The following is a 12,545-nucleotide window of genomic DNA, read 5'->3' as shown; positions in this document are numbered from 1 at the left end:
ATCCAACTTAAAGATTAGTTTATAATAACAGCCTGTGAATCGTTAAAAAAAATGCAATCTACTTGTTGCCAAATCGAGAACTAACTGTAATGCTTGTATTACAAGAGTGACCTTTTCTAAAAGACCCATCCCATGACAATTTTAATATTTGCTCATAGGCCTGTGAATACGCTTCTTTTCGATCAATAGATCAATATTTTCAAGAGAACCTCTATCATTCATCATCATTTTTAACTACAATTTTGCACATAGCTGTCCAATGTTCTTTTCAAATCTTTAAAAAATATGGGGCATTTATGCATATAATTACAGAACAGAAGAGGAGTGCAAAAAAATCGGTGAATCAAAAAGTGGTAGGTTTTTCTGCTCAACAAGCAATGCGTTAAGGTAGCGTTCCATATGGGCTTTCTATGCACACTCGCACTATCATACACTGGTTGAAAAAATCATGTAAATTTCTGCGATATATAGCGCACACGTTTTAACGCTACATTTAGTGTTAATAAGTGCGATTTTCCATAAACCAGCAGTATTGCACACAAGCTAACTAACAATTTCGTTGTTTATGCCGACTAAAGCTGAAAATTAAACGAGGGGAGATATTACACGATGGTTAAAATTCATTTTTTATGTAGCCTGCTGCCTATCTTAACTGCAGGCAGAAGATGCTTTCTACCGCTAGGTGCGCTAGTGTTTGCCATTGAAAAATGGAATCACTTTCTGATCCGAAGTTCCGCTTCTGCTCTGTGATATAATGGCGTTTAATAACACCCTGAGTGTACTGCAAATTGTAACTAAAGAGTGTACCCAGCAAAAAGTAGTCAACATCATCGAGCTCCTATATTTATGTTTCGAGCTCTCATAACTTACATGCTAACTATTAACCATGACATATGGTCTAGGATCTCAGCTTTTACTAGATAAATAAATTTAAATGGCCTCGAATATATATATTAGACAGATGCAAAATTTAAAATTTTCGCTCCACACTGCTCAAACGGTTCCACATCGGGTCTTGATAAGCCTCCCAAAATTTGAATTTATTTAGTAAGAAACTGACATGGCACAAACCATTTGAAGTTTATATGGAAATTACTATGCGGAATCCATCTTTTTTGTTCTGCAATAAAAAATTATAACTGTGCTTGTAGTAAATTTCTTTAGCTACAACTTTGTTCAATAAAATGTAAGGAACAAAAGTTATTAATGATTCAAGTCACTGATGTCTTATAATTTCAATCAATTGTTCAGCAGGCAACATTGGTGTTTCTGTTGCGTATAATAGAGCAAAAAATCATGGCTACTATGCCACACTGCAGAATACAGTGTTGCCCACAAAACAGCTGCTTGATTATGTCATAAGATTACTCATCTCTTAATAGTTAATAACTATTTAATTTGACGTTTGGCTGTAAAACGATCAAGGGCAAATTTGTTGCTGTGTAAATTTGCTATAAGAATAGTTATAAAACTTTTTGACCGTGCAAAATGGGAAAAGCCTAGAAAACGATGAATAAAAAGTTTGTTTTTCCTCTATATATAATTATAATTTGCATAGAAATTTTAAATGGTTTGTGCCTTGTCAGTTTCTTAAAAAATAGTGCAAATTTTGAAAGCTTAATCAGCATTCATATATATACAGCCATAAATGTGTATATTTTTGAAAGATCTGCCTCTCCGCTTTTAAAACCGTATAAAAATCAAAAATCGGATGATTGAATGATTGAGTTACCCATAATAGTATACGATAACTTACTCGGTTTTTTTTAACAATAACTTTATATTTTGGGGGTGTTAGAACAATTTCAAATGTGATTTCCTGTTTTACTCGAATAGACTAGCAACCTACAATAGGTCACATAAAAATTGATTTAGCTGTGTAGCACCGAGTAAATTCCCTTGAGTTAATGATTTAATATACTTTACCTTACCAATCAGACTAAGGTTTTGTTGTCCTCTGCTGGCCGAAGAAGTCGTCTCCACTCTACTCGATCCATAGCCACACTTCGCCAACCTTGTACCTCACCTTCTACTTCGATGATCCACCTTGCCCGCTGTACGTCAATTTTTACAATGTGGACGATGGATGGTTCTCCCAGCAGCTGTTGCGTGGATCATTCGCCTCCTCCACGTTTCGTCATCCATCTGCACTCCACCGTAGGTGGTACGCAACACCTTCCGTTCGAAAACACCAAGGGCATAGTCCAGGTCTCGTGGTCGTAGAGGACCACCGGTCTAATCGGCGTCTTGTAGATAGTCAACTTCGTGCGGCGGCGAATTTTATTCGACCGGAGCATCCTCCAAAGTCCAAAGAAGGCACGATTACCTGCCATAATGCGTCTTTGAATTTATCTGCTGGTATCATTTTTGGCGGTCATCAATGAGCCCAAATACACGAACTCATCGACCACCTCGATTTCGTCACCGCCAATCTGACCCCGGGGTGGGAACATTGAACATTGTCTACCCCAGAACCTCTTTCTCTCATGTATTTTGTCTTCGATGCGTTTAAGGCAAGTCCAATCCGCCTAGCTTTAGTCTCCAGTCTGATGTACGTTTCCAGCATCATCTCAAAGTTCCGTACCATGATGTCGATGTCATTTGCGAAGCCAAGAAGCTGGATGGACTTCCTGAAGATCGTGCCACTCGTGTCTATCCCAGTTCTTCTGATCACACCTTCTAACAATTAATTACAAACAATTACAATTACAACAAACAATTAAGTTGAATATTAGACACGAAAGTCCATCACCTTGCCGTAACCTCTTCGAGATTCGAATGGACTCGAGAGTGTCCCCGATACTCGAATAACGCACATCACTCGATCACATCACCTACTAATAGTTTGCATTCGTCGTCAAACCAGTCATTTTTTCGGCCTGGGATCGCAGTACCAAGTGCCGCTGCAGCAGTAAACACTAAGATTTTGGTTCCGTGTTCGGTAAATTTTACCGAAATCAGAACATCTGAACGTTAGGTAAAACTTCGACCTTCATTTTAAAGGTTATTGAATTTGAAAATAATTTGAAACCATGTTCAACCTTGTTTAAATGATCAAATCTTGTAATTTTAGTGGAGATTTAGTTTCAAAGTAGTTGAAAAGCAATTGAATTTAATTGCATAAATTTTACCGAACAGTTTAGCTGTTCAGATTTCGGTAAAAATTACCGATGTCGGCGATAATTTCTAAGTGTGTACTACATATGGCGGAACGGATGTCCCTCCAGCCATCTTCAAGAGTATCTGCGCCAAACTAGTCTTCCGTGGGTAGTGAAGCTTCCAGCTGCTGCGCGTAAGCCTGGGGAACTCGGGCGTCCCGTAATCGCTCAATGTTGGGTCGCGGCGTTCGACTTCGACGGTATTATGCATCGTCGAGAGTTTTGAGTGCATGCATACTGCAACTAGGTAATGGTCCGAATCTCTGTTCATCCTGCGTTGATAATCCTCCTGCGGATGCTAATAATGTCGGAGAAGAATTTTCCGTCGATTAGAACGTGATCAATTTGGTTTTCTGTGTGTTGGTCAGGTGATCTCAAGGTGGCTTCGTGGATATCCTTGCACGGGAAAAGGTACTTTGGACTACCAGGGAGAGGCTACAAAACTCACGCATCGTTGGTCGTTGTCGTTTGATACGGCATTCAGGCTGTTTGGCCTGATTACCGGTCTGTATATTGCCTCCCATCCTACCTGAGCGTTCATGTCGCCGATGACGATTTTGACGTCCCGTTGCGAATAGCCGTCGTACACCTGCTCCAGCTGAGTATAGCACGCTTCTTTCTCGTCGTCGGATCTCCCTTTGTGTGGGCAGTGCACGTTGAGGATGCTGAAGTTGAAAAAAACGGCCCTTAATCCTCAACTTGCACATCCTCGCGTTGATCGGCTGCCAACGAATCACGTGATGGCGCATCTTACCCAGCACTACAAAGCCGGTTCCCAGCTCGTTGATGGTGCCACTGCTTTGGTAGAAAGTAGCCGCTCGATGCCCGCTTTTCCAATTATTTTGTCCCGTCAAGCAAAGTTTCTGCAACATGGAGAACAGACGCCGTTTTGAGCCGCACCTCCATAGTGAACAGACGCTCGGGCTTGGTGAAGCATTTCCTCTATCACTGTACTATGGTTACCACGCCAGTGTTTGCGCTGCACCTCTTCACTTTGCTATTGCCGGACTGGCAACACTGCCCAGGCATAACAAAGATTTTCCTGAGGAATTTGTCAGTTTCCATCGGACCTTTAATTCATCATTCGATACACACAATCATATTGATTTTCAATATTGATTAATCAGACATAAGTTGACATGATGCACTATATTCCTGAATGCGGGTTCGAACAGTTTTTTCGGGATTTAAATTCGTAAGAGGGGTCAGAAAAAAGTGGATAAATTGATACAATTGATGAATACACCTTAGCCTGTACTAATTGATAGAGGTTTCTTGTGAATGTTTATTACACTTATTGAAAAGAATCGTACACTCAGACAATAACATACAATGAAATGTATTCGTAGAACTGATTATATAAAAGCACATATTCACGTTACCCTATGACGGAATGAAAATTTGGTCCATGCTCCTTGTTTGAGTCTATCGCTACTTGTCTCAATTTTATGTATACCAACGACATTCTATCAAAAATAAAAACATCATTCTTGCTTCCAATATGAGTTTTAGCGATAGGCCCTAATAAGAAGCAAGGGTCTCATTCGACATCCTACAACCCTACACTGAGGCAAAAAAAAATCTTGAATTCCATAGGCATGACTTATTAATAAGAAGATTTCTTTTTCTCAACACATTTATCAATTCCATAGGCTTGTGCTATATATTCCATGAGCACGACTTATAAATGAATATACTGTTAGATTTCCCCAGCGTTAACAAACGTGTGCACAAATCACGGGTTCAATAATCTGAACGCTCAAAGTTCGATCATGGTCTGCAACATTTTATAATACATTTTTAAGTTTATATATTAATTTCAATGTTTTGACATATGAATTATGTTTCATAAGACAAACTTTTGATTAAGAAAAGTGTTGAAAATTTATAAGTCGTTCTTATGGAATTCCTAATTTTTGATGCCACAGTGCACAGTGGTCCAGGATTGGAATTTAGCAGTTTTAATATTTAGATGGTTGGTGTCTTTGGGGAAGTTTTTGTGCTTCAAAAGTCCCTTCTTTTGGTGATTGTAAGGGTGGTCCTCAAATTAATTGATATTCAAAAACTAGCTTTCATATTTTTGGAAATAATGACATAAGTTCTTTAGCAAAGTTGTTGAATGTTTCTATCTCTAACATTATAGAAAAATTGTGCAGAATTAAATTAGGGCGTATATGAACAATTTTTTAGCTTCAAATATTTTGTTTAAAACTTCTCGTGAAAGTCATCTTCAAGCAACTTTAACAACTTGTTTAAATGCACATTTTTGCCCAGTAAAGTAACACGTTACCTCTTAACGATCATATGATACTAACGATGTTTTATAGAAAATATGCCGTTTTCTTTGATTTTCTCATTCTCTTTGCATTTCAAGTATATTGCTTATCGTATATTAGCTTATTGCGTGCTCTGGATGCACTTCCACAGTTATAAATTGATGCCTGTACCACTGATGCATTAGAATAATTGTGTGGCAAGTACAATGATACTCTATGCCTAGGGAAGTCGAGACATTTTTCATCCCGAAAAATTCCTAAACCGCTCTGGCTTTGTATTTGTGCCTTTACCGATTGAACTAAGGGAGGCCCTTTTAAAATTTTAATTACGCAGTATGGGGATAATGCAAATTAATTTTCAAATAAGCACGAACAACTTGAAGCTCACTAAAAATTGAAGGCTGATCTTTCATCATCATCATCATCATCAATTTGACTTTATTTTTTTTTTTTTTTTCAATATAATTGAGTATAGAGAGAGAGAGAGAGTCTGATGAGAAATTTGAAGTAAAACGGTTACAGCCAAAAACGGTTTTCAAAGGGCCACCCTAGCGACAAATTTAAATAAAATGTGCATATACTCGTGTTTCCATGTTTAGACGTTTGGTGTCTTCAGTGAAGTTTAGGGAGGTCCTCAAATTAATTGATATTCAAAAACTATTTTTCATATTTATGACAATCAGTTCATATGTTTTTCAGCATAGTCAATTTAAGAAACATTGTTCAGCAAAAAAAATTCTCTCTTTTAAAATTCTTGCCAATTTTTTTGGAAATGACTAAGAGTGTTCCAGAAAAAAATAGATTTATAGCACCAGTTTTTTCATATTTCCCATGAAATGCAACTTGACTTGACTTTTTAAGATTCTTAAAACGCATATTTCGTAAGAAAATATTTCTTTAGTTCCAAAAAATAATGCAGTTAGTTTATGGATATTATAAATTTTGAGGACCACCCTCAGAGACTTTTGAAGCACAAAAAATTCAACGAATACACCAAACCTCTAAAAATCGAAACAAAAGACTACTTTTCTGCTAAATTTCAATCCTGGACCACTAGGCAGTGTATACAAAGCACAATTTTCCCACATACAGGTTAAGTTTACATATAGTTAGAATGTGTACAAATCACTCGAAAAAAAATAGAAAAGTTCTTTTATATATGCACTTATTATTATTTATTTTTCTGTTTGTAAGAGCGAGTATAAATTTGTCACGGGTGAAGAACCATATTTTATCCTATTTGAAAGTTCTTTTCCTAATTACTTTTAATACTTCATCGGTTATCTGACATATTTTGTAGCAGACAGTGCTGAAATCAGTTAATGTCATAAAGTGACTGTAAAAGTTTATTGAAATTGTATATCATTTTGCTTTTCTTGGTACAGGCTGACTCATTTTTTAAATGGACAATTGCATCAAATTTTTTTACAGCAGCATATAAGTATCCTAGTATCACAAAAGCATGTTTGGGTTCAGTAAGGTTCCGATTTTGCATCATGTTTTCAATGTATTTAATTTGCGTGTTTGCTACACTAAAAAACCTCTAACTGAATTCAATAATTTTCATAGACTTTGCGGATAAGTTTGAAGCTTTAGACGTAATCAGGTAATCAGATTTTTAATTATTAAAAGATGTGGAAAACGTGTGTGTTGCAAAAATCGAACCCTTACTGTACATTTATTCCATAAAACAGTTAGAGTGGATCTTGGAACTTCGTTTCCTTATAGAAAAATATCAGTGCCGTATTTTTTTTTATTTCACCATTAGGGCTTTTTCTTTTTTTAAATCATATCTTTTGAACCACTAGACCTATTTAGTGGATCAAACTGATCATGGGGCCTCCCTTAGCTCAGTCGGTAAAGGCGCAGCTACAAAGCAAGACCATGCTGGAGGTGGCTGGGTTCAATTCCCGGTCCGGTCTAGGAATTTTTCGGGTTGGAAAATTTCTCGACTTCCCTGGGCATAGAAGTATGATTGGACTTGCCACACAATTATACCAATGCAAAAATGGTACAGGCATCGAAAGCTCTTAATTAATAACTGTGGAAGTGCATCTAGAACACTAAGTTGAGAGCACGCAATAAGCTAATATGTGATATGCAATAAGCTTGAAATGCGAAGAAGAAGAAGAAGAAGAAGAAGAAGAAGAAGAAGAAGAAGAAGAACTGTCAAAGGAAAGATTATTAAATCTAAATTTTGGCTATTCCACAATTTAAAAAAAATAGTTTTTTGATTTTGCTTATAAACTGCTATGAGCCTTCATTATTCAAAATTTAATATTGTTAAAGAAAATTAACTCAGCATTATTGTTATGTTGGGTACAAATTTGCAATTTTAAAATATAACATGCAATAGTGCCTTCTGGTCTCGAGGCCATGGAAATCATGAAAATAGATTATAATCAATGTTTTGAAATATAAAATTGAAGTCCATATTAATAAAAAAAAAAATCGTTCTAGTGGTTCAAAAGTTATTTAAAAACAGTGAAAATTTGGGGAAATGCTTATTTTTCGGACCACTTTAACATGGAAGTGGCCACTCTAATGACGGAATTAAAAAAAATACGGGCCTAATATCTTTCGATTGGGATAAAAATTGTTAATTGTTACGGAATTCTAAGGTCCACTCTAACTTTTTTTTATGGAACTGCTGGTATAAGAAAATTGTCTAACGTTGTTATAAATTCCTTCCAGTTTTGAGATATCATAGGATAATAAAAAAAATATCATTTTAAATGGTATGTCCTCCCTGCATAATATTTTTGATGTTGTGACAAAAAAGATCAATCTATTTCGTTTATTTAAAAGGCTCAATCACGTTAGCTTTATCAATAATTCATTATTGTAACTTACAAGTTATACTTAACTCTACGATGGGACCGATTACTCGCGAGGCGTTTGATAATCTCAAATCATAACTATCAACGAATCAGATTATCTAGCACTGTTTGCAAGTCTTTTTCATATAATTTTCTATTTCATGATAATTTTTTTCGTAAATATACACCCAAATTTGGGCCAAAGCATAGAACTTGCATTAGATGTCATGCACAAGGAGATTGAAAGCTTATGAGCTTTAAAATGCGAAACTAGTTTTACTCCGTCGAAGTGGCGAGCAATCATAATGAAGGATGTGATTTCAACCACAGTTATGAATAACTCCGTACAACACGTCACGTAATATACAATAACATACAGAATTCGATATCAAAATGAGTTGCAATGCAGTGCAATGCGTGTTTCACATCCGCTATAATAGTGCCTACATTTAAGAATGTGTTGACAAGAGCCGTCCCCCAAAATGACAATCCTCATAATAGATAATAATAATAAAAATTGCGCAAAGGATTTCAACGTTTATGCGTATGTGACCCACCATATCCAATTAATAAGCTTTTGTGGCCAACCTTAGTACAACTCATATTGACTATTGAGTTAAGTTTAGAAAAAAAACTAAAAGATACTAACAACTTAGAATAAGGAGTCGCAAGAATGTCTAAGGGCGCTAGCTATTTCTCACTCGGGTCGGCGTTTTACGTTTACTCTGCTATTGCCCTAAGGCGTAGATCTACGTGTGTTTTTTACGTGCGTCAGCATCTCTTAGCAAAGACTGACGGAAATCATAACCCCAAAATACAGACCAGTGCATAAATGAAAATTTAGGGATAAAGGTTGAAAATCAATATCATTCTAACTTCGGCACTAGTTTCCTGATTTTGTTATGGTTAGTTTGATAGCAATGAAAGAAAGATATAAATTTATTACAAAATTTAGCAAAACTGGTAAAATGTTGGTCAGTACTCTGGTTTGTTCACTTCATCAATTTCATTACAGTAAAGACAGGCTTGTTTACTATAGTCATAGAAACATATTTATTTCAATTTTCCAAGTCATTTATTTAGTAATGGTATGTTCAGAATTGAGAGTTCAAGGATGTTATAAAACTATCTTGATCATTAATATAACATGTTATTCCTCTGTAGTCTGAACATATAGCATAAGGCTCATGTGTCATAACAACTAATCGGAAACAAGTACAATAAATATAAAAAAATACATATGTATTCATGAGTTCTTCATTTTCTTCTTGAGAGGCGACTTGAGTAAAGCTTCTATTTCTATATTGCCCGCAGCTCCTTCAATTCTTACGAACGTTTTTCCATCACCAGTTCATTAAATAGATTCAGGTCCAATATTGACTTTCTCAGATTCGTGACTCGTGTTTGTCAATGTGTAGCAGGTTTTTCAAAGGAAACCGCATAATATCAGTTCTCTGAACCATATACTTTCTGAGATACAGGCTGACAAATGTATATCATTGTAAAAATCAATAATAGGGGAAATGGCTCTAATGTTGGCCTATGGATTTAAGATTGGGCTTATCGCTAAAAATCTGCTATTTATCAATTTTATCTGGATGAACGCGTCATTGAGACAGTACTAATGGATATTTTTGGACGCAATTGAAAATTTATGCATGGGTCCAAATTAGGGACATTTAGGCCGACATTACGTACATTTAGGCCCTAAATTAAATCAAAATTTGTTTCTACGTTGAAAAGGTCTTTTCAAATCCTTGAAGATTTTCCTGAAAGCATATATTTTAAGCTTTTAATTGAGGTAGCTGTACTCGACCATTAAATGTATGAAATTTTGGCTAATAAAATAATGATTTGTCTTAGCTTAAATATACTACAAAAAAAATTTATGTTAATGTTAACATTCGGGGCATCCACGTAGATAATAATCTTTTGGAAAGAGTTGACATCAAACTTGGATGCGCATAGTTATGTTTCTGCACTTACGGTTGCTTGAACAACATGTATGTGGGTCACTTTTATTGGTAATAGATCTAATATTCGACCCTTTTGTTCACGGCCGAATATTGCTTACACAATTAAGCAGCTTTTTGGTCATTTGTTATGTACAAAAAGGCCACGAATCAAATAACACATCAAAAGAGACACGATTTAGTTCTTGTTAGTCCATGATTTCATCCCAAACAATAAAACAAATATTTTGAATAATTCGCTGAGTAATCCAGATCGATAGTCACCTCGTATGAAGATTGTAAGATTCAAGACTCAAAACATTATTCAGACTGTAGAAGGAAACTTTTTCGGCAAATTATTTAATTTATGGTCATGAAAATGTGATCACTAATATTTCGCGTTTTATCTTAACCATGCTATGGTGAACACTTGCAAATCTAGAACGGTGACTTCTAGTAATGAAAAGGCGTTTACTACGTATATCACTGTGAATGCATTTTCATGTCCCCAAATTTGACTTGCAACGAAGGACTGATTTGTTTTTTTTTTAATTATCCGGGGACTCTTCCACCTTAATATAATCAACTCACGATTTTTTATGACTTTATTATTTTTAAAACTCGAAGACACAAACTTTGTATTAACTTTTGAAACAAGGAGCTTCAATTTTTCGATGATTATTTAAAATATTTCATGATTTCTACAAGCATATTTAAAAGGTCCTTCTCCTTGCACTCCATCATCGCAAAATGAGAGTCAAAGAAATGGGTGCCAATACTTTAAAAAAATATAACTTTCACTGGAGAAGTGATCTGACGGAAAATCGGTTGTTAGGAAAAAAAAGTGGTTCATTGTCACTTTAGAAGACGGCTTTTGTCATACATACGGGTTATGTTATTAGCATCCTCTATTATGACACATACATTCATGGAAGCAGAGGAAAAGAACTCTGTATTCGAGGGCCTGATGGCTCAGCGGTGAAATGATTTATATAATTTTTAAATTTCATGACGATATTCGTTCAATTGCCTGTTATGGCATTATTTCTGTTCAACATCATGAACACTATCTCAACGCTTGTCCATACTAGCCACGATTAAATTAATTGGATAATCACGTAAATTTTTACGTGGATTGTATACAAATATGTGTGCAGAAATGCAAAGATCTATTTTTGGGTGTATTCTTTTATATTATGTAAATTTATTTTTTAATAAAATGTAGTTTTATCATTTACTTCCTCCAATGCATGAATACAATTATAATTAATGTCCTTGCTTACATTTATCGTAAAATCGAATCATTTCTGCTCTGATGACATTTTAATTCATACGACTTCTGAAAGTTTTAAATAAATTTACAAATAACCTCTATTTTCTATGTAATCCTGATATTGTTCTCATTGAGCTTTGCTTCTCTTTATCTGTTTCATACAAGAAAACACGTGAAAAATTTAACAATGCTAAACAAAATTCAAAAAAAGGAAAAGAAAAAATGTTTACACTGTTTAAAAAACAGTTTCGCTATTCAATGGACCAATATAAACAATCGGATATAGTAGAAAGCTGCTATCAGATAGAATGGCGAGGTGAATCAACTGAAGAAGTGATGTAAATTAAATTGGAAAGATTCCACTTAGATTCTATTGTTAAACAGTAAAGTGTTTTCAAAGAAGTGTATCAAACAGGAAATTAATTATAAATGTTAAGTGATCCAGATAGTCGTGCTGATTTGAAAACGTTTCGGAGTGCCTCAATAGTGAGTTCAATATTGGACACTGGTGGATCAACAAAATTCCATCCATTGGATCCTAGTGTGGAACTTGAGCTTGAATCACCGGATACTCCTCAAAGAAGGGGTATTTATGATTCTGGTCATCATTCACACATGGGAAGAGCCGCTTCCGCTAGGAGCTTAGTCGATACTAGGAGAGGAATTCAACACAAAAGGTTTGCTTACTGTCCTTATTATGTAATGCAACTGCCACCTGTTCATGTCTACTGCTATAAGCCTTTTCCAATATGACTGTCCAAATTTCACTGCTTTTTTCATTTCATTGTAGGTATTTGACTCTTGATACCTGTAATTTAGTTGCCTTCAACGTTGTACCGTATACCCTAATTGAACTCGCTGTGTTTGTTTCAGTCCTTTATTGTTGATATTAGGACTTTTGCTTGAAAAGTATTAGTTGATAATGATTGATTGAAATGCGATTTATTCGTGCTTTATGACATATTTGTAATGTATCGTTGATTACATAGTTGATTATTGTATGATGTTGTTTTCCTACTAGAGATCCTGAATTTTACATAAGAAACGACATCTCATACCGAATAATC

The 12,545-nt window shown here is 35.3% G+C and overlaps 1 protein-coding gene across 3 annotated transcripts in view; it reads left to right on the top strand.

Moving 5' to 3' along the window:
- The window catches only part of LOC135710670 (innexin shaking-B-like), a 135,943-nt gene that overhangs the window by 42,945 nt on the left and 80,453 nt on the right, over positions 1 to 12,545 (top strand). The window contains exon 3 of one of the 3 annotated variants that reach the window (XM_065233312.1): positions 11,690 to 12,155. The exons of 1 other annotated variant lie outside the window; for it this stretch is intronic. In XM_065233312.1, the coding sequence (XP_065089384.1) occupies positions 11,908 to 12,155 (248 nt within the window). In that variant the 5' untranslated portion in view covers positions 11,690 to 11,907. Of the gene's footprint in view, positions 1 to 11,643; positions 12,156 to 12,545 lie in introns of all 3 variants that reach the window. One more of the 3 variants, XM_065233311.1, reaches the window with a different exon arrangement.

The sequence above is a fragment of the Ochlerotatus camptorhynchus genome, unplaced genomic scaffold (genome assembly GCF_037179485.1).
Source record: "Ochlerotatus camptorhynchus isolate MF236.1 unplaced genomic scaffold, CSIRO-AGI_Acam_v1.1 ptg000400l, whole genome shotgun sequence".
Classification (NCBI taxonomy): Eukaryota; Metazoa; Arthropoda; class Insecta; order Diptera; family Culicidae; genus Ochlerotatus; species Ochlerotatus camptorhynchus.
Note: the sequence above shows the minus strand (reverse complement) of the source record. Positions and strands in the feature narration are given on the sequence as shown.